General features: G+C 47.2%; 1 protein-coding gene across 1 annotated transcript in view; it reads right to left on the reverse strand.

Moving 5' to 3' along the window:
* LOC122935917 (spermatogenesis-associated protein 7 homolog) overlaps positions 1 to 21,341 on the reverse strand; it is a 288,666-nt gene that overhangs the window by 19,404 nt on the left and 247,921 nt on the right. The window contains exons 9-10 of the mRNA XM_044291865.1: positions 20,786 to 20,863; positions 20,391 to 20,448 (exon numbers count right to left, since the gene is read on the reverse strand). Of these exons, the coding sequence (XP_044147800.1) occupies positions 20,391 to 20,448; positions 20,786 to 20,863 (136 nt within the window). The remainder of the gene's footprint in view (positions 1 to 20,390; positions 20,449 to 20,785; positions 20,864 to 21,341) is intronic.

Below are 21,341 nucleotides of genomic sequence, written 5' to 3' on the forward strand. Positions count from 1 at the left end.
TCCCCTCTGGGACCCGCACATATACTTAGAGCCAACACTGTGTGGGAGGGTGAATTGAGCATGTGCGGCTGCCCTCCATTCATTTCTATGGGACTCCCCAAAATTTGCCAAATATTTCCGTATGTCCCAAAGAAGTGAATGAAGCGGTGGCTGTGCATGCACAGTGTGCTTCCCATTCATTTCAACGGGACTGCCAAAAATAGCCAAGTGCGCTGTTCGGCTATTTTTGGTAGTCCCATAGAAATTAATGGAGGGCACATACATGATGTGTCCTATGGCACTTTCCGTTCTGAGTATAGGTGCAGGTCCCAGAGGTGAGACCCACACCTATCAGACATTGGAGGCATATCCTAGCTATATGTCACCAATGTCCAAGATGGGAATAACCCTTTAAGTAAATATGTCCCTGTACAGTCTTTACAGCACCCTAAGATTGCTGGCCGACCAGAGGAAATGATTCTCTGGACCCACCACCTGTGTTTATGGGACCTTAAGGGCCCTGTTTTACTAGGGCTCCATTATTGTCAAAGCTTGAGCCTTCCGGAGGATCCTCTGGTAGTCTGGTGGGCCAGTCCAGCCTTGCTTGTGTCTGTAATTCCTTTCTGATACATTCAACACGTGGCTTACACATAGCACAGAGCTGAAGGACCTAACAAAAATCCTGCCTCCTGATTGGCTCATAGGCTGTCAGCCTCTGAGCCAATCAGGGGAAGCCCCCTCCCTCCCAGGGTCATGTGATCCTTAATCTGCATCCTCCCTGCCCTGTTTCCCGGGTGCTGTTTTGGTTTATTCCTCCAAAGCAAATCACAAAAATTTAGGCTTAGTTTGGTAGCAAAAGTTTTGTGAAATTTGTAAAAAAAACAATTTGTTCAAAATCGACTAGTTGGGATATTGCTACAGTGATCTAACTTTGGTTTGGTACAGTTGCAAGAGGTTTGACTATTACTATTGTGATCTCAGTTTGGTTTAGTGGAATTGCATCTACTCCAGATACTGATGTGGTGAAGACCCATGGAGGCCCCCGGTACTGCTATGGTGATCTTAGTTTGGTCTAGGATAACTGGTAGTGGTCAGGGTATTGATGTGGTGAATCTATGTTCAGTGAAGTAGAACCACGGTAGGACCAGGTACTGCTATGGTAATCTAAGTTTGGTGTAGGATAATTGTAGGTGGTCAGGGTATTGCTGCGGTAATGTATGTTCGGTAAGGTAGAGCTGTGTGAGGTCCTGGTACTGCTATGTTGATCTAAGTTTGGTCTCATAGACATGCAGGAAGTCTGGGCATTGCTGTGGTGATATATGTTCGGTAAAGAAGACCCATGGAAGGCTCCCGGTACTGCTATGGTGATCTAAGTTTGCAGAATTGTAGGCTTGCCACCCTATTCCTCCCCTTTTGGTAGAAGTGGGCTGCTCCTGCTCCCTGCCAAGAGGGGGAGTTCCTGTCTGGAGACAGAGAGTAGAGGAAGCAACCTGCAGTGCTCCTGCTCCTGATACAGATTCTCCAGAGAGAATCAAATTAGTTCTTATCAAGCGTGAACTGCTACCCTTAGCATTGAAGGCACTTCTGTGAGGTGTGGGCCAAGCCACCCATCACCAAACTACCACTAGACCAGTATCACCTAAGCGTGGAATTGCCACCAACCAGCCTGATTCCATATCCTCACTGGTGCCAGAGAGGATTTGCACTTAAAGCCTGCTGCTACTGCAACCCCAAGTACTCCAGCTGTTCTGAAACTACAACTCCCAGAATGCTCCATTCACTTCTACTGTAGTTAGAAGAACAGCCGAGTATGTTGCATGCTGGGAGTTGTAGTTTTCACAGCAGCTGGAGCGACAAAGGTTGCTGATCCCTTTGCTACTGTATGTATTTAAGTTCTACATTGCACTCAGTAAAAAAGACTTATTAACGCTTAACTCCGGTCTCCTTCTTCCAGGCATGTCCAAACTGCGGCCCTCCAGCTGTTGCAAAACTACAACTCCCAGCATGCCTGGATAGCTTACAGCTATTAGGGCATGCTGGGAGTTGTAGTTTTGCAACAGCTGGAGGGCCGCAGTTTGGACATGCCTGCCTTCTTCAGTACTATAATTTCACTGCACTGATCCCCAGGGAGCAACGGCCACTTGCATCAGGGCCACTTCATCAGGGCCACTACTACTCCTATCCTCTGCACTGACCCCTCACGGCGGTCACTTCATAGGTAGACCAATGTGAGGTCTGGGTACTGGTATGGTGATCTACAATTGCAGGAGGTTTGGGTATTGCTGTGGTGATATGTATTTGGTAAAGTAGACCTATGGGAGACCCAGATACTATTATGGTGATCTAAGTTTGGTCTCGTAGAATTGTAGGTGGTCAGGGTCAGAGGCGTTGCTAGGTTAAAACATTCGGGGCATGGGCCCCTGATGTTTTATCTCAGGCCCTGAATGTCCTGCCTGCCAGATAGATAAGACTGTATTGCTGAGCACGTCAATACAATTGAATCTAATGCACTGCAAGAGCTGAAGGACCTGTGATGACATCACAGTCTATGTGATCAGTTCTAAAAGCAGTAGCTGAAAAGAACCTGCGATGATGTCATCATCATGTGACAAGTGCAGGAGAGGAGGGCTCAGCAGTGAAGAGAAGTCCTGGGAAGAAGCTGTGGTGAGGTCTGTACATGAGGAGAGCTAAGTGAAGGGAGAGGCAGAGCAATGCTAGGAGTTGTGGTTATTTAACTGGGAGTGTATGTTAGGGCTGAAGAGATAGATGTTATTTACATGGGACTGTATGTTCATAGCGGCTGTGGGAGGGGGTGATTTTATTTCTATGGGACTAAATGTTAAGGGGTAATGTTATTTACATGGGACTTCATGTTGGAGGCGGCTTGGGAAGGGGGTGATGTTATTTACATGGGACTGTATGTTGAAGGTGTCGGGGGGAGGGAGTGATGTTATTTACATGGCACTGAATATTGAGGGGGTAATGTTATTTACATAGGACTGTATGTTAAAGGCAGCTGGGGAGGGGCTGATGTTCTTTACGTGGGACTGTATATTGGAGGGGGCTATCGATAGAGAGGGATGTTATTTACATGGGACTGTATATTGGAGGGGGCTGGAGAGATGGTGTGATGGTATTTACATGGGACTCTGTGGCAGAGGGAGGGAAATAGTGTTATTTACATGGGACTGTATGGTGGAGGGGCTGAGAATTATAATTTCTGAGGACACAAAATGGAGGAATATAACTACAGGGGGGCATTATAAACACTGGGGGCACTTCAGGGCAAGCATTATAATAGTAGGGGGCGATATAAATACTGGGGCACTTCAGGGTGAGCATGATAACTGTAAGGGTATTATAAATCCAGGGGACATTAGGTGTTCTTATTACTACTGGGGGCTCTAGAGGAGGGACTTATAGATCCGCCTTTTTCTACTAAGAGCACTATGGGGGGCCTTATTACTACTGAGGGGTCTGTAGATAGATTTATTACCACTGGAGGAACAATAGGGGGTCTTATTTCTACTGGGGTCTATGTTAGGGTATTATTAATACTGGAGGGCTCTTCTACTAATGGGGGCACACTTGGGGAGCATTATCACGGTTGGGGCACTGTAGGGGGGCAGTTTTTCTAATGAGGGCATTCTAGAAGGAAATTACTATTGGTGGGACTATGAGAAGCACTATTACTATGGGGGCACAAATTTTTCTTCAGGATAGTATATGGGGGTATTGGGGAGCACAGCGGGCAGCAGGATAAGGCTACTTTCACACTAGCCGGGGCAGCGTCTGTGCTAGAAGGTGAGCACACAGGACGGACTTTTTACAGCACATCTATTGGACTTTAAAAAGAAAGAAACTAACCGGAGAGGTCATAATACAGACTGTCATCAGGTAGGATCCTATCAGGTATAAATTATACATCGTATTATACACCGCACACTGTGAGAATTCTCCTTGCTTGAACCTGCCTTTTTTCCCTGAATTCAATATAACAGACTAGACCAGTGCATCAGGCAGCCTCTCTCTTTACCATATATTTACATATTTTTTTCGTTCCAATCCCACCATCTGCCCCTTTCCTCTCCTCCTCATACCAATACTTTTGCACTAATCCAGACATAGAAAGTGGCAGTGGTTGGGCTCTGTTATTCCAGCGCTGGTGTCCTACGTTACCTTTTGGGTGACTTCAGTATTACTTTCACACTAGCGTTTTTTGTGGATCTGTCATCGGTCTGCAAAAACGCTTCCGTTACCATAATACAACCACATGCATCCTTCATGAACAGATCCGGTTGTATTATGTCTTCTATAGCCATGACGTCATGATCCGTCATAAACACCATTGAAAGTCAGTGGGGGACGGATCCGTTTTCTATTGTGTCAGAGAAAACGGATCTGTCCCCATTGACTTACATTGTGTGTCATGACGGATTAGTCTTGCTCCGCACCACATCGCGGACAGAAAAACATTGCTTTTAGTGTTATTCTGTCCGTGATGGGAACACAACCAAACGGAATGGAATGCATTTTGGAGCACTCCGTTTCGTTCAGTTTTGTCCCCAATGACAATAAATGGGGAAAAAACTGAAGCGTTTTCTTCCGCTGTTGAGATCCTATGACGGATCTCAATAGCGGAATTGAAAATGCAGATGTGAAAGTAGCCTAACACTGTTGGGACTCAAGGTTGAGGGATGATAGAAAAGTGAGGAACCTAAGATGTCTGTGTGTCACACTCTGCAGAGACGAGACGTGGCTGAGAGAAGTTGCCTGGACCGAATGGAGAAGATGATAGAGAAGATCTACATCAGAGGAGACGTCACCTGGGAGGCCCTGGATGTGAGGGGGGGGGGAGGCATCGGTTGACTTAGAGAATTGGGCCATATGCATTGGGGCTTGGGCCCTGGATCTTTTGAGACCCTAGCAACGCCCCTGGTTAGGGTATTCCTTCGGTGATATATGTTCGGTAAAGTATACCCATGGGAGGCCTGGGTACTACTATCATGATGTAAGTTTGATCTCATAAAATTGCAGGAGGTCTGGGTATTGCTGTGGAGATGTAAGTTTGGTCTAGCAGAATTGTAGGTGGTCTGGGTATTGCTGCGGTGATCTGTGCTCAGTTAGATGCACCCTTGGGTGGCCTGGGTACTGCTATTGTGATGTTTGATCTTGTAGAATTGCAGCTGGTCTGGGTATTGCTGCAGTGATATATGTTCGGTTAGGTGGACCCTTGGGTGTGGCCCCAGGTACTGCTATCGTTTGATCTCGTAGAATTGCAGATGGTCTGGGTATGCTGCGGTGATTTATGTTCGGTTAGGGGGACCCTTGGGTGTGGCCACAGGTACTGCTATCGTTTGATCTCGTAGAATTGCACGGGGTCCTGTATTCATCTACCTGCATTAAAAACATTCCAGCACGTAACAGATTCTTACGTCTCTCTGTATATTTAATTCTCATCCTGGAGGGCGAAAGAACTTCTGTCCTTTTCTCCATAACGAGTAAATAATTGCATTAATACCCATCTCACATAGTTTGCACATCCGTGGCTGCTGCTGATAGAAGGTCGCATGTTTGCATTACGTCTCCAGGAGAGCTGTGTCCTCGGGATCCTGCCGGCGAGCGCAGCGCTCTGCATAATTTATCACCTTGCATTTGGCAGCTTTGCATTCATTTAAATTAACAATTTCTTGATTATTACATTTTTGGCGCTGAGAATCTTCTGCTGCCGATGCAGACTCTGAGAACAATTACTAATGTCTTAAAGTGGCAGTCTCTAACCAGGGGCTCTCCAGAGGATGCAAAACTACCACATCTAGCATGCTGGGAGTTGTAGTGTCTTATAGAGATAATATTTGTAAAGTTTTATGAAAATTGTGCTGATTTTCCAGTGGATTAAAAACTATAATCAGCTGCATACCTCACCGTTCTCCCACTGCTGCCATTCTAACATTTACCTGGTTCATAGCTGGTCTCCACTTCCTGTTCCCGTTTCAGCACACAGGAAGTGGCAGAAAATGTTCAACCAATCACTGGCTGCAGTGGTGACCTGTGCAGTACGCAGCCCTGCAGGGTGAGCGATTGTGAGGTCACAGGGATAGTTACTAACCGAGGGTGTTTTTGGTACTCACAGTTTTTATATATCCTGGGCAGGCGTACAGCAGTGATGGAGAGGCTGGCACATGGATCCTCTGGGGCACTCTCTATGTATAGGGACCAGGCCAGGTGGTAGGTGAGGTGCCCTGGGTGTTGCAGGTTTAATGTGTCGGTGGCAAGATCCCTTTAAGTTTGTGACGCTAGTGCCGGTAACGGTGGCACACCGATTTATTGTAGTAATAATTGAGGAACACAAGTTGCAGTAAACCAGAACTTCCTTTTACTAAAAACAGTTCAACTATTTATAGTCTTCAGTTGGTTCCATATGTAAAAAGGTTGAATACAGGCAGGCTTTATAATAAACGGCAGGCAAAGTCTTTGCAAGACACTCAGAGGGCAGAAACACTTACAGATCAGGCTGCACTTTTCCTCAGATCCTGTCTGGCTTACTCCAAGGCCCGTATGCCCTATTGCTGGCTTTATCCTTGGGTAGGGAAACCTTCCTCTGGTATATGTCTCCTTGCTGTACTATATACTTCTGCCCTTCAGCTCTCTGTTTGGCTGGAAATAAACTTGGCTCTGCACTGTTCCTTTTTTAAAGGAACTTGGTTTCTCAGGAGGCAAACTCTTCCCCTGGATGGCAGCTTCTGAGCTTCTTTGCTCAGGAAAACTGAGGCAGGCTAGACTGCACTAACTAGCCTCCTGGACTATACTGCACTCACCCCTTCCTGTCTAGGCCTAACTATATATACTAGGGGTTCCCTAGCTCCCTTAACTGTCTAGGAGGAGGAACTACCCTTAACAGGCCTTATACAGGAGATAACAGGTAAAACACATAAAAACATCAAATAAAGTTCAATGACCATGTTCCACAGGAGGTGGAGAATAACGTGGCCATATTGACCCTTGTGTAGTGCCCACATTTACCTAGTGGGACACTACACCTGCATTTCCTTTATGTTGAGACCAAACCAGAAAGTGGAGACTAGCATGGAACGGGTTTGCATCAGAACTGTATCGTTTGGGGGAACGGTGAGTAATATTTATTTTATTTTTAACCCATTCTTCCCTTTTCTTAGAAGTTTTATCCTGCCGGACAATAGTTTAAAAACAGGTTCAGGTCCCACCTCCGGGACCCTTTCCAATATCAAGAATAGGGTGCAGTCACCATTCCTGGCTATTTTGGGAAATCCCATATACAACATTGTATGTGGGACTTCTAAAAGGTTGGTAAATTTAAGACATACTAAACCAACAACATATGAGTAATACTCTGTCCCTTTAAAAATTCACTTTTTATTAAACATGATTAAAAAATACTAATTACCATTTCATAATTACAGTAGGGATTCAAACATATGGCGCCATAGTACATATTCAATAGCAGAACCATAACGGCATGATAGTATAAAGGTACCAAAAATCTTGTAATGCCCCGCATCTATCTCATTAAAGTAAGGTACGGCCGACTACCTCTTTTTAGTTAGTTACTGACAGCAATAACGACTATTAATGGGATCCCTACAGGTCAGTTCCTGAGACTAAAAATAATCTGTTCTAATGAATCACAATATCAAAATCAGGCCATCGATCTGAAGAGATGGTTTCAAGAAAGAGGATATAGCAATAGACAGATCAAAAAAGGCAAATGGACAAGAGAAACATTTCAAGTAATCCGATTCCTAACCTACTGCGATTTAAAGGTATTGACATGGTTCATTTGGGATCTAGAGGAGGGGACAGAGGGAAAAAGCTCGCCCAGATGGAAAGTAGGTGGATATTTAGGTTAGGGACCATTGCACCAAGAGGGCTTGATAAAAATTTGGCATTTAGCGCCTTTCTTTAAGGTGGTAGTATCGTTATAAGGGGATTTTCTGTGTAAAGATAGTTTTTTTAATGTGTTTTTAAATGATTTTATTGATTTTTTCTACAGAGATCAGAAAATGTGGGGAAAGTGGTGTGGAGTAGGGATGAGCGAACTCGAACTGTATAGTTCGGGTTCGTACCGAATTTTGGGGTGTCCGTGACACGGACCCGAACCCGGACATTTTCGTAAAAGTCCGGGTTCGGGTTCGGTGTTCGTCGCTTTCTTGGCGCTTTTGTGACGCTTTCTTGGCGCTTTTTGAAAGGCTGCAAAGCAGCCAATCAACAAGCGTCATACTACTTGCCCCAAGAGGCCGTCACAGCCATGCCTACTATTGGCATGGCTGTGATTGGCCAGAGCACCATGTGACCCAGCCTCTATTTAAGCTGGAGTCACATAGCGCCGCCCGTCACTCTGCTCTGATTAGCGTAGGGAGAGGTTGCGGATGCGACAGTAGGGCGAGATTAGGCAGATTAACTCCTCCAAAGGACTTCACTTGATTAATCGATCGATCTGCAGCTGTGCATCATTGAGCTGCTGAAATTCAAATGCTCACTCACTGTTTTTAGGCTGCCCAGACCGTTTGTCAGTCACTTTTTTCTGGGGTGATCGGCGGCCATTTTGTGTCTTGTGCGGTGCTGCGACCAAGTGCATCCAAGCTGCGACCAAGTGCATTTAACCCTCAATGGTGTGGTTGTTTTTTGGCTAAAGCCTACATCAGGGTGAAGCTGTCACACCAAGTGCATTTAACCAGCAATAGTCTGTTCATTTTTTTGGCCATATACTAAATCAGGGGCAAGCTGCGCCTGTCACCAAGTGCATTTAACCCTCAATGGTGTGGTTGTTTTTTGGCTAAAGCCTACATCAGGGTGAAGCTGTCACACCAAGTGCATTTAACCAGCAATAGTCTGTTCATTTTTTGGCCATATACTACATCAGGGGCAAGCTGCGCCCGTCACCAAGTGCATTTAACCCTCAGTAGTGTGGTGCGTCAAGCTGTGACACCAAGTGCATTTAACCAGCAATAGTCTGTTCATTTTTTGGCCATATACTAAATCAGGGGCAAGCTGCGCCCGTCACCAAGTGCATTTAACCAGCAATAGTGTGGTTATTTTTTGGCCATATCCCAGTCTAATTCTGTCACTAAATCCATACCGGTCACCCAGCGCCTAAATACTAGGCCTCAAATTTATATCCCGCTAAATCTCTCGTTACCGCTGTCCTGTTGTGGCTGGGAAAGTTATTTAGTGTCCGTCAAAGCACATTTTTTGTTCTGGGTTGAAATACAATTCCCAATTTAGCAATTTCATAATTTAGTGGTTTCTGCTATATCAGAGCTATTTGAAATCTATCCCTAAAAGGGTATATAATATTCAAGGTGCACATTGGGTCATTCAGAATAACTTCACACACACCCGCTACTGTGTATTTCCAAGTCTAATTCTGTCACTAAACCCATACCTGTCACCCAGCGCCTAAATACTAGGCCTCAAATTTATATCCTGCTAAATCTCTCGTTACCGCTGTCCTGTTGTGGCTGGGAAAGTTATTTAGTGTCCGTCAAAGCACATTTTTTGTTCTGGGTTGAAATACAATTCCCAATTTAGCAATTTCATAATTTAGTGGTTTCTGCTATATCAGAGCTATTTGAAATCTATCCCTAAAAGGGTATATAATATTCAAGGTGCACATTGGGTCATTCAGAATAACTTCACACACACACGCTTCTGTGCATTTCCAAGTCTAATTCTGTCACTAAATCCATACCGGTCACCCAGCGCCTAAATACTAGGCCTCAAATTTATATCCCGCTGAATTTGAATACAATACATTGGGCCAAATAATATATTTGTTGTTGTGGTGAATCATAACAATGAGAAAAACATCTAGTAAGGGACGCGGACGTGGACATGGTCGTGGTGGTGTTAGTGGACCCTCTGGTGCTGGGAGAGGACGTGGCCGTTCTGCCACATCCACACGTCCTAGTGTACCAACTACCTCAGGTCCCAGTAGCCGCCAGAATTTACAGCGATATATGGTGGGGCCCAATGCCGTTCTAAGGATGGTAAGGCCTGAGCAGGTACAGGCATTAGTCAATTGGGTGGCCGACAGTGGATCCAGCACGTTCACATTATCTCCCACCCAGTCTTCTGCAGAAAGCGCACAGATGGCGCCTGAAAACCAACCCCATCAGTCTGTCACATCACCCCCATGCATACCAGGGAAACTGTCTCAGCCTCAAGTTATGCAGCAGTCTCTTATGCTGTTTGAAGACTCCGCTGGCAGGGTTTCCCAAGGGCATCCACCTAGCCCTTCCCCAGCGGTGAAAGACATAGAATGCACTGACGCACAACCACTTATGTTTCCTGATGATGAGGACATGGGAATACCACCTCAGCATGTCTCTGATGATGACGAAACACAGGTGCCAACTGCTGCGTCTTTCTGCAGTGTGCAGACTGAACAGGAGGTCAGGGATCAAGACTGGGTGGAAGACGATGCAGGGGACGATGAGGTCCTAGACCCCACATGGAATGAAGGTCGTGCCACTGACTTTCACAGTTCGGAGGAAGAGGCAGTGGTGAGACCGAGCCAACAGCGTAGCAAAAGAGGGAGCAGTGGGCAAAAGCAGAACACCCGCCGCCAAGAGACTCCGCCTGCTACTGACCGCCGCCATCTGGGACCGAGCACCCCAAAGGCAGCTTCAAGGAGTTCCCTGGCATGGCACTTCTTCAAACAATGTGCTGACGACAAGACCCGAGTGGTTTGCACGCTGTGCCATCAGAGCCTGAAGCGAGGCATTAACGTTCTGAACCTGAGCACAACCTGCATGACCAGGCACCTGCATGCAAAGCATGAACTGCAGTGGAGTAAACACCTTAAAACCAAGGAAGTCACTCAGGCTCCCCCTGCTACCTCTTCTGCTGCTGCCGCCTCGGCCTATTCTGCTGCTGCCGCCTCGGCCTCTTCCTCCGCCTCTGGAGGAACGTTGGCACCTGCCGCCCAGCAAACAGGGGATGTACCACCAACACCACCACCACCACCTCCGTCACCAAGCGTCTCAACCATGTCACACGCCAGCGTTCAGCTCTCCATCTCACAAACATTTGATAGAAAGCGTAAATTCCCACCTAGCCACCCTCGATCCCTGGCCCTGAATGCCAGCATTTCTAAACTACTGGCCTATGAAATGCTGTCATTTAGGCTGGTGGACACAGACAGCTTCAAACAGCTCATGTCGCTTGCTGTCCCACAGTATGTTGTTCCCAGCCGGCACTACTTCTCCAAGAGAGCCGTGCCTTCCCTGCACAACCAAGTATCCGATAAAATCAAGTGTGCACTGCGCAACGCCATCTGTAGCAAGGTCCACCTAACCACAGATACGTGGACCAGTAAGCACGGCCAGGGACGCTATATCTCCCTAACTGCACACTGGGTAAATGTAGTGGCAGCTGGGCCCCAGGCGGAGAGCTGTTTGGCGCACGTCCTTCCGCCGCGAAGGATCGCAGGGCAACATTCTTTGCCTCCTGTTGCCACCTCCTCCTTCTCGGCTTCCTCCTCCTCTTCTTCCACCTGCTCATCCAGTCAGCCACACACCTTCACCACCAACTTCAGCACAGCCCGGGGTAAACGTCAGCAGGCCATTCTGAAACTCATATGTTTGGGGGACAGGCCCCACACCGCACAGGAGTTGTGGCGGGGTATTGAACAACAGACCGACGAGTGGTTGCTGCCGGTGAGCCTCAAGCCCGGCCTGGTGGTGTGTGATAATGGGCGAAATCTCGTTGCAGCTCTGGGACTAGCCAATTTGACGCACATCCCTTGCTTGGCGCATGTGCTGAATTTGGTGGTGCAGAAGTTCATTCACAACTACCCCGACATGTCAGAGCTGCTGCATAAAGTGCGGGCCGTCTGTTCGCGCTTCCGGCGTTCACATCCTGCTGCTGCTCGCCTGTCTGCGCTACAGCGTAACTTCGGCCTTCCCGCTCACCGCCTCATATGCGACGTGCCCACCAGGTGGAACTCCACCTTGCACATGCTGGACAGACTGTGCGAGCAGCAGCAGGCCATAGTGGAGTTTCAGCTGCAGCACGCACGGGTCAGTCGCACTACAGAACAGCACCACTTCACCACCAATGACTGGGCCTCCATGCGAGACCTGTGTGCCCTGTTGCGCTGTTTCGAGTACTCCACCAACATGGCCAGTGGCGATGACACCGTTATCAGCGTTACAATACCACTTCTATGTCTCCTTGAGAAAACACTTAGGGCGATGATGGAAGAGGAGGTGGCCCAGGAGGAGGAGGAGGAGGAGGAGGAAGAGGGGTCATTTTTAGCACTTTCAGGCCAGTCTCTTCGAAGTGACTCAGAGGGAGGTTTTTGGCAACAGCAGAGGCCAGGTACAAATGTGGCCAGCCAGGGCCCACTACTGGAGGACGAGGAGGACGAGGATGAGGAGGAGGTGGAGGAGGATGAGGATGAAGCATGGTCACAGCGGGGTGGCACCCAACGCAGCTCGGGTCCATCACTGGTGCGTGGCTGGGGGGAAAGGCAGGACGATGACGATACGCCTCCCACAGAGGACAGCTTGTCCTTACCCCTGGGCAGCCTGGCACACATGAGCGACTACATGCTGCAGTGCCTGCGCAACGACAGCAGAGTTGCCCACATTTTAACCTGTGCGGACTACTGGGTTGCCACCCTGCTGGATCCACGCTACAAAGACAATGTGCCCACCTTACTTCCTGCACTGGAGCGTGATAGGAAGATGCGCGAGTACAAGCGCACGTTGGTAGACGCGCTACTGAGAGCATTCCCAAATGTCACAGGGGAACAAGTGGAAGCCCAAGGCCAAGGCAGAGGAGGAGCAAGAGGTCGCCAAGGCAGCTGTGTCACGGCCAGCTCCTCTGAGGGCAGGGTTAGCATGGCAGAGATGTGGAAAACTTTTGTCAACACGCCACAGCTAACTGCACCACCACCTGATACGCAACGTGTTAGCAGGAGGCAACATTTCACTAACATGGTGGAACAGTACGTGTGCACACCCCTCCACGTACTGACTGATGGTTCGGCCCCATTCAACTTCTGGGTCTCTAAATTGTCCACGTGGCCAGAGCTAGCCTTTTATGCCTTGGAGGTGCTGGCCTGCCCGGCAGCCAGCGTTTTGTCTGAACGTGTATTCAGCACGGCAGGGGGCGTCATTACAGACAAACGCAGCCGCCTGTCTACAGCCAATGTGGACAAGCTGACGTTCATAAAAATGAACCAGGCATGGATCCCACAGGACCTGTCCGTCCCTTGTCCAGATTAGACATTAACTACCTCCCCATAACCATATATTATTGGACTCCAGGGCACTTCCTCATTCAATCCTATTTTTATTTTCATTTTACCATTATATTGCGAGGCTACCCAAAGTTGAATGAACCTCTCCTCTGCCTGTGTGCTAGGCCTAAATATATGCCAATGGACTGTTGCAGTGGTGGCTGACATGAAGCCTGATTCTCTGCTATGACATGCAGACTAATTCTCTGCTGACATGAAGCCAGATTGTCTGTTACGGGACCTCTCTCCTCTGCCTGGGTGCTGGGCCTAAATTTATGACAATGGACTGTTGCAGTGGTGGCTGACGTGAAGCCTGATTCTCTGCTATGACATGCAGACTGATTCTCTGCTGACATGAAGCCAGATCGTCTGTTACGGGACCTCTCTGCTCTGCCTGTGTGCTAGGCCTAAATATATGCCAATGGACTGTTGCAGTGGTGGGTGACGTGAAGCCTCATTCTCTGCTATGACATGCAGACTGATTCTCTGCTGACATGAAGCCAGATTGTCTGTTACGGGACCTCTCTGCTCTGCCTGTGTGCTAGGCCTAAATATATGCCAATGGACTGTTGCAGTGGTGGGTGACGTGAAGCCTCATTCTCTGCTATGACATGCAGACTGATTCTCTGCTGACATGAAGCCAGATTGTCTGTTACGGGACCTCTCTGCTCTGCCTGTGTGCTAGGCCTAAATATATGCCAATGGACTGTTGCAGTGGTGGGTGACGTGAAGCCTCATTCTCTGCTATGACATGCAGACTGATTCTCTGCTGTCATGAAGCCAGATTGTCTGTTACGGGACCTCTCTGCTCTGCCTGTGTGCTAGGCCTAAATATATGCCAATGGACTGTTGCAGTGGTGGGTGACGTGAAGCCTCATTCTCTGCTATGACATGCAGACTGATTCTCTGCTGACATGAAGCCAGATTGTCTGTTACGGGACCTCTCCTCTGCCTGTGTGCTAGGCCTAAATATATGCCAATGGACTGTTGCAGTGGTGGCTGACGTGAAGCCTCATTCTCTGCTATGACATGCAGACTAATTCTCTGCTGACATGAAGCCAGATTGTCTGTTACGGGACCTCTCTCCTCTGCCTGGGTGCTGGGCCTAAATTTATGACAATGGACTGTTGCAGTGGTGGCTGACGTGAAGCCTGATTCTCTGCTATGACATGCAGACTGATTCTCTGCTGACATGAAGCCAGATCCTCTGTTACGGGACCTCTCTCCTCTGCCTGGGTGCTGGGCCTAAATTTATGACAATGGACTGTTGCAGTGGTGGCTGACGTGAAGCCTGATTCTCTGCTATGACATGCAGACTGATTCTCTGCTGACATGAAGCCAGATCCTCTGTTACGGGACCTCTCTCCTCTGCCTGGGTGCTGGGCCTAAATTTATGAAAATGGACTCTTACAGTGGTGGGTGACGTGAAGCCTGATTCTCTGCTATGACATGAAGACTGATTCTCTGCTGACATGAAGCCAGATTGTCTGTTACGGGACCTCTCTCCTCTGCCTGGGTGCCGGGGCCTAAATATCTGAGAATGGACTGTTCCAGTGGTGGGTGACGGGAAGCCAGATTCTCTGCTATGGAACCTCTCTCCAATTGATTTTGGTTAATTTTTATTTATTTAATTTTTATTTTAATTAATTTCCCTATCCACATTTGTTTGCAGGGGATTTACCTACATGTTGCTGCCTTTTGCAGCCCTCTAGCCCTTTCCTGGGCTGTTTTACAGCCGTTTTAGTGCCGAAAAGTTCGGGTCCCCATTGACTTCAATGGGGTTCGGGTTTGGGACGAAGTTCGGATCGGGTTCGGATCCCGAACCCGAACATTTCCGGGATGTTCGGCCGAACTTCTCGAACCCGAACATCCAGGTGTTCGCTCAACTCTAGTGTGGAGCCATCTAGAAAGTGAGGAGATTCAGTATATACTGCAAAGAGTGGCCAAGAAAAGTTAAATAAGAAGATGGAGTAAAATATAGAGAAAAAGGGAAGAAAATGCAAAAATGGAATAAAACCATCAAAGAATAAAAAGGAAGTGTCTTAGGAGAGGTGTTTTTTTATTATCTTATTTTTATTCATGCACACAATGGATTCTTATATTAATTGATATATATTTCACTTGGTTTTGTTGTTTTCACTTCACTTGATAATGTGTCACCTTTTTTCTTATTCACCAATCACGGTCATGATTTTTATATAAATTATATTGCATTTGTATACATTTTGGTATTGGATATGATAGCATTTTTATTAATCACATGTGAAATATTTATGAACAATTGCACAAATAATTATTTATCAAGAATTAGGAATAAGAATTCAATATGGCACGTTAAGCACTTTAACAATATAGCACTTAATAGGTAATAAGCCCCTTCTAGTGATATATATTACATTAGGCTTGTCGTTTTCCCAGGGTTTGATGTTAGGACATGTAATTTAAACAATTTGCTTTTCCACTTCTTAGATATTAATAAAATGGCTACGTGCGCATGGTGAGTCCCGCAGCCACGGCGCTTCTGTCAGTCTCCGAGGAGATGAGACGCTGGCAACATCAACCTACATCACCTAGGTCCTGGCGTCGGACTCAGGGGAAGGGCGGAAGTAGCCCATATGTGGCAGGCAGGGATTGGCCATGGGCCGATAATACTGCCTTAAAGACGGGTTAGCCACATGCAGTAGTCTTTAGCATCTGATAGGCTAATATCGCTTTAAAAGCGTATCCCGGTATTCCCTTAAGCCTCTCCTCCTGAAGAAGCAATAACGTGAAACGCGCGTTGAGGGGAAGTCAATCTAAGGTGTGTTACAGATTGTAAGGTCCATTTGCAGTCTAACTATATGACATTATATCTTTATCATCCATTGCACAGTAAGGAAAGCCTTGTAAATATCTAGGAGTTGGTTCAGAGGCGGTATTGAACTGCCCAGGATGTGTTACGCTAACCCCATGTATCATTGCTGTCGGTAACTAACTAAAAAGAGGTAGTCGGCCGTACCTTACTTTAATGAGATAGATGTGGGGCATTAAAAGATTTTTGGTACCTTTATACTATCATGCCGTTATGGTTCTGTGATTGAATATGTACTATGGCGCTATATGTTTGAGTCCCTACTGTAATAATAAAATGGTAATTAGTATTTTTTAATCATGTTTCATAAAAAGTTAATTTTTAAAGGAACAGAGTATTACTCATATTGTCACGGCCTATGGTGTACGCTGTGACACTGTTGCCACACTTGCGGTTGCCTGCGGAAACGTGTTGCTGTTGGAGCATGCTGTGGCAGTGTCTCGGCCTTCTGGGTGATTGCCGTGACATGGTTGCCACGCATGCTGTTGCTGGTGGTTACATGTTTGGCTTGCTTGTGTGTGCACTTCCCCTTTAGGTTTTAGCCTCCCTCTGTCTGGTGCTGTAAGGGTTAACTCCCTGACTGGGTGTGGTCACTTGGCTTATCTTCTGTGGTTTCCTGGCTGGAGTCTGTTGTACTTCAGCTGTGGTTGGTTCTGGAGCTCTGCTCCAGTCCAGGGTGTTCCATCTGTCCAGTGAGGGCTAACCTTGTGGTCACCAATGTCATCCCGGTGTCTCCTTCCCTTCCTGTCCCCATTTGTATGGAGTGGGTTATGTTCAGTGTGTTTGTATGTCTAGTTTGGTGTTTCATGTCTGGTGGTGTTTGGTGTCATGTTTGCTAGACATTCCCCTGTCTCATGTTTATTGCATCTATGGGTGTCCTGGGTTCCTGTGTGGTTTGTGGTGTGTGCTGTGTCCTTTAATGTTGGTGTGGACAGCAGCACTAGTGCACGGGTTCCAGTCAGAGTGTCTGTGGCAGGTAAGTGTGTTATTGGTTTCGCTTACCTGCCATCTCCTTATGCTGTATGTGTTCCCCTCTCCTTGCAGCCTGGCCCCAGATAGAGACTACTATTCCTCCATGATTGGGATGAACAGGTCGTCTCTTCCCTGCTCCTTGGTGAGGGATTGCCAGGGCGACTTAGGGTCTCTAGGAACCCTGAGTATGAGTCGTCCTACCATCGGGGTCCGCTCATACGGTGAGGAGTCAGGGAGAGGATTAGGGATGCTTTTACCCTTCGACACCGCACGGTGGGGGTTTTCCCCACTGTGACACATATGTTGTTGGTTTAGTAGTATAATTGAGTATTCCTGTCAGGTGAAGGTGTTGTTACCTTGTGGACTGAATATAGTGATAAATTTAAGACATGTAAGTCCCACCCCTGGGAACACTCCTTAGGCTACTTTCACACTAGCGTTAACATTTTCCAGTATTGAGATCCGTCATAGGGTCTCAATACCGGAAAAAAACGCTTGTTTTGTCCAATTTGTTTCATTGTCAATGGGGACAAAACGTAACTGAACAGAACGGAATTCTCCAAAATGTATTCCGTTCTCATACCAGAGAGCAAATTGCAGCATGCTGCGGTTTGCTTTCCGTCCTGGGATGCGGAGCAAGACGGGTCCGTCATGACCCACAACGCAAATCAATGGGGACGGATCCATTTTCTCTGACACAATAGAAAACGTCCCCCATTGACTTTCAATGGAGTTCATGACTGATCCGTCTTGGCTATGTTAAAGATAATACAACCGGATCCGTTCATAACTGATGCAGACGGTTGTATCATCAGTAACGGAAGCGTTTTTGCTGAACCCTGCCCGATCCAGTGTGAAAGTAGCCTTAACCTGGTGAGTCCATCCACCGCTCCCATTTTCTGCACGGAACAGCACACATTTGCAGGGACTGTCTCTGAAAATTAAGGACTGTTGGCAACTATGGTCCTATAGCGTTGAATGGAGGGATTAATGGAACATTGGCCTCTTAATTCTCCTGACCTCAGCATGACTTCTCTCGAAAGAGCGCCCCCCCCCAGTAAAAAGTATCTAGTATGCAGTCAGGCTATGGTCGTGGCTTTGATTTCAGGAAATTGCTGCTTTAAAAACCATGACTGCATGGACTGGAATGGCTTCTTTATTGGGGGTGTCCCATCAGGCAAAGTAGGACAGATGAACATCATAGAGAGGGTTCCATAACTCTGGACCTCTCAATAAGAACCGATGTATGTGGTGCAACCATGTTTTTAAGTAGGAGCTGTATAAATCTGTCTGCAGTGAGCTCCCCCTAGTGGTGACTTTAGCTATCTGCTATGATAATCTCACAAAAGCAGGCAAAGAACTAGGCCCCCCGCCGCAACAGACCCATAGCATTCCTGTGCATTCTGTGGTAGGTGCTCCACTGTGACAGGCTCTAACGCTCCTCCGTGCAGACATGATGCACTTCTATTCCTTTCCTATCCCCTTACATGACATCACTGACTATCTGGTGACCCTCGTGATCCTGGTCCCGCCGATGACAATTAGTTGTCTCTTCAATAAATAACATGTACCACTATATTTCATTGCCTATCCCCCTTTAACCCTCCCTGTAAATAGCACCCCCTAGATTGGCACCACGATTTCCTGCCATTGGTCCCAATACGAATACATGGAGTAGCGACTGACGTTCAGACGATGACTCTGGTTTATACAGATTCTGTCCCCGCTGGTGTGAATACGTCTTCCCTCTGACCTTTTCTATGCGTGTTATATTCTATTATCTTAGACCTGATAGCACCTTGGATTAGGACGTCCATCTCCACTATTAGAGCCCATAGTCCTGGGGGACATGCGACAGACCATTATCTAAGCTAAGCTGCTTAAAAATGTGGATCTCCTGGGTTGTCTGATAACAGAGAGCTGATGATGGCTCTTCTTTAAGTCTGTGTCATCAAGGGTACAATGCCTTCTCTTAGATTTAACATGCTCTCTGCCAAAAGCAGCGCCACACCTGTCCGCAGGTTGTGTCTGGTACTGCAGCTCAGCTCCATTGAAGTGAACATAATGTGACGACCGCAGGAGCGTAACTAGAAAAGGCTAAGTCCCATAGTGGATTTTTTTAAAATCCTCCCCATCATTTTCCCAAGCAACTTCCCCGCACCCCCTGTTCCACGGTTAGTTAAGACCACCCCTGCTCACCATACAAGCCCCTCACCCATTCAGTTATGTAAAAAATATGAAAATAACATTGCGCTTTACAGTATGCTGCCCGGCCCTGTATTCCCGCTTAGTGCCCCACATTGTAGAATGCTCTCTTTGTGCCCAAACACAGTAGAATGCCCCCTTAGTTCCCCCACATAGTAGAATGCCCTGTTATGCCCCTTAGTGCTCAATTAACAGTATTGTTGCCCCCCAGCCCCATTCCCCCGATGAACGGAGCACTTTCCACTCTCCCCAGTTGAGCGAACAGGCCGGGGGACAATCCTCGGCCCATGCACTCTCCTTCTCAGCCCAGCAAGTGCGATGATGTCACTGCAATGGGGAAAGCACAGGCCCAAGTATGAGGCCCGGACTGTGGTGACTGATAGACCTCTCTTACAGTCCTCACCTGCCAGCACTCACAAAGTGATCGTCCCAGGCCCTCATGATACTGCGGGCCACGTAGCTGCCACTGCAGTATTTCCACCACTGGGCAGCTGCATTTCCTGGACTGACCACGGCTCGTCTCAGCCAAACTAACACACAGTGAGTCCAAGAATGCAGCCGTAACATGGACCGTTTTTCCAGGCCATAGCCATAAGGGTCCGGGTGTCACCGGTATCTCTGCAGCTCTTTTGGCTGCACCCATGACAACCCCTCCTGTGCCTCCTATGACTTGACTCCCACAATATATACTCCACTCCACATTAAAGGGGTATTCCAGTTATCACAGATTATTGCCAATCCACTGGATTATGGACAACTGTTAGATGGATTGGGGTCCAGCTGACAGGACCTCCAACGATCACGAGAACGGGGGTCCTGTGTCCCTTGTTTGAATCAAGCTCCATTCATCACTGCACCCTGCTGTGTCCCATAGACTTTGCAGTGCACATGCTCGACTGCTGCTCTATTCAAATGAGGGACACAGGACTCCCGCTTCTCATGAGCAGCGGAGGTCCCAGCGGTCAGACCTCCACTGATCCAGTAGATTGTAGATAAGTTGCTGCTACTGGAGTACTCCTTTAACTTCTCTACTATGTCAGATCCACTACATCAACTAAAAGACAACGCAACGCAAACCTTGAAATCACCATGACTTACATTATCGATGTTTGGTTGCTTTCGGTGAAGGTGATCTTGAAACACGCGCTCCATGGCACTGAAAATGGAAGGAGATGTGCTTTATCAGATATCTCCTCGAAACGTTGGAGAAGATTTCTCAAATCTAAACAAGCAGAGCTTCAGTGTAAAGCATGTGGGAGGGACATAACAGCAGCATTAACCCATTAACCCAAATTACAGTGGGGCTATAATGATCCATGATTGACATGAAGGAAGCTGAAGGAAGATGGGACTTATTGGACAGCTGTAGAACCATTAAGGTTTTTGGACCCCCACCGAAAATATTGTCTATGGTGTTTAAAGTTACACGTGCACGGGAAGTGACGGAGAAGTTCTATATATACTCCGAGGAGATTACAGGACTTCACTCTCACCTATGGGACCTGCAGCCTCGTTGTATTATGTCATTGGTGAGGTTTTCAAGAAAACAGAGATACTTCAAGTCTTCTTTTCTGTAGATGGAAAAGCATCAGGACATTAGAGGAACCTGAGGAATGGACTAAACAATGCCCCCAAATGATCACAGCGATGAAGCGGAGATTTGGACTCACATAGGGGTACTAGATGGTTTAGGGGTTGGTAATATTAGCTGTCAGAGCATGCTGGGAGTATTAGTTCTACAATGGCTGGAGTTTCGCCAGTTGGGCTAAATTCATGACACTAATATGCACATATAGGCTGCTACAGTTTCATATCAAAGTGATGCTATCATGACTGCAATGCGTTACGTTTCATCTGAAACCCAACTCACTTGGGGGGGCGCTGTGGTATTGAGACCTATAGTTTGTGGCTGTGGTGAAAAGTGGTACTGCAGCATCTACATGACGAGAAAGCATTGATGACATAGTAGAGTCCTCTTATTACTCAATATACACTATTTATTTTTACCACATACAGCGGAAAACCAATAAGGTCAGGTGAGGCGATCGC

This window comes from Bufo gargarizans, chromosome 4 (assembly GCF_014858855.1).
Source record: "Bufo gargarizans isolate SCDJY-AF-19 chromosome 4, ASM1485885v1, whole genome shotgun sequence".
In the NCBI taxonomy this organism is placed as follows: Eukaryota; Metazoa; Chordata; class Amphibia; order Anura; family Bufonidae; genus Bufo; species Bufo gargarizans.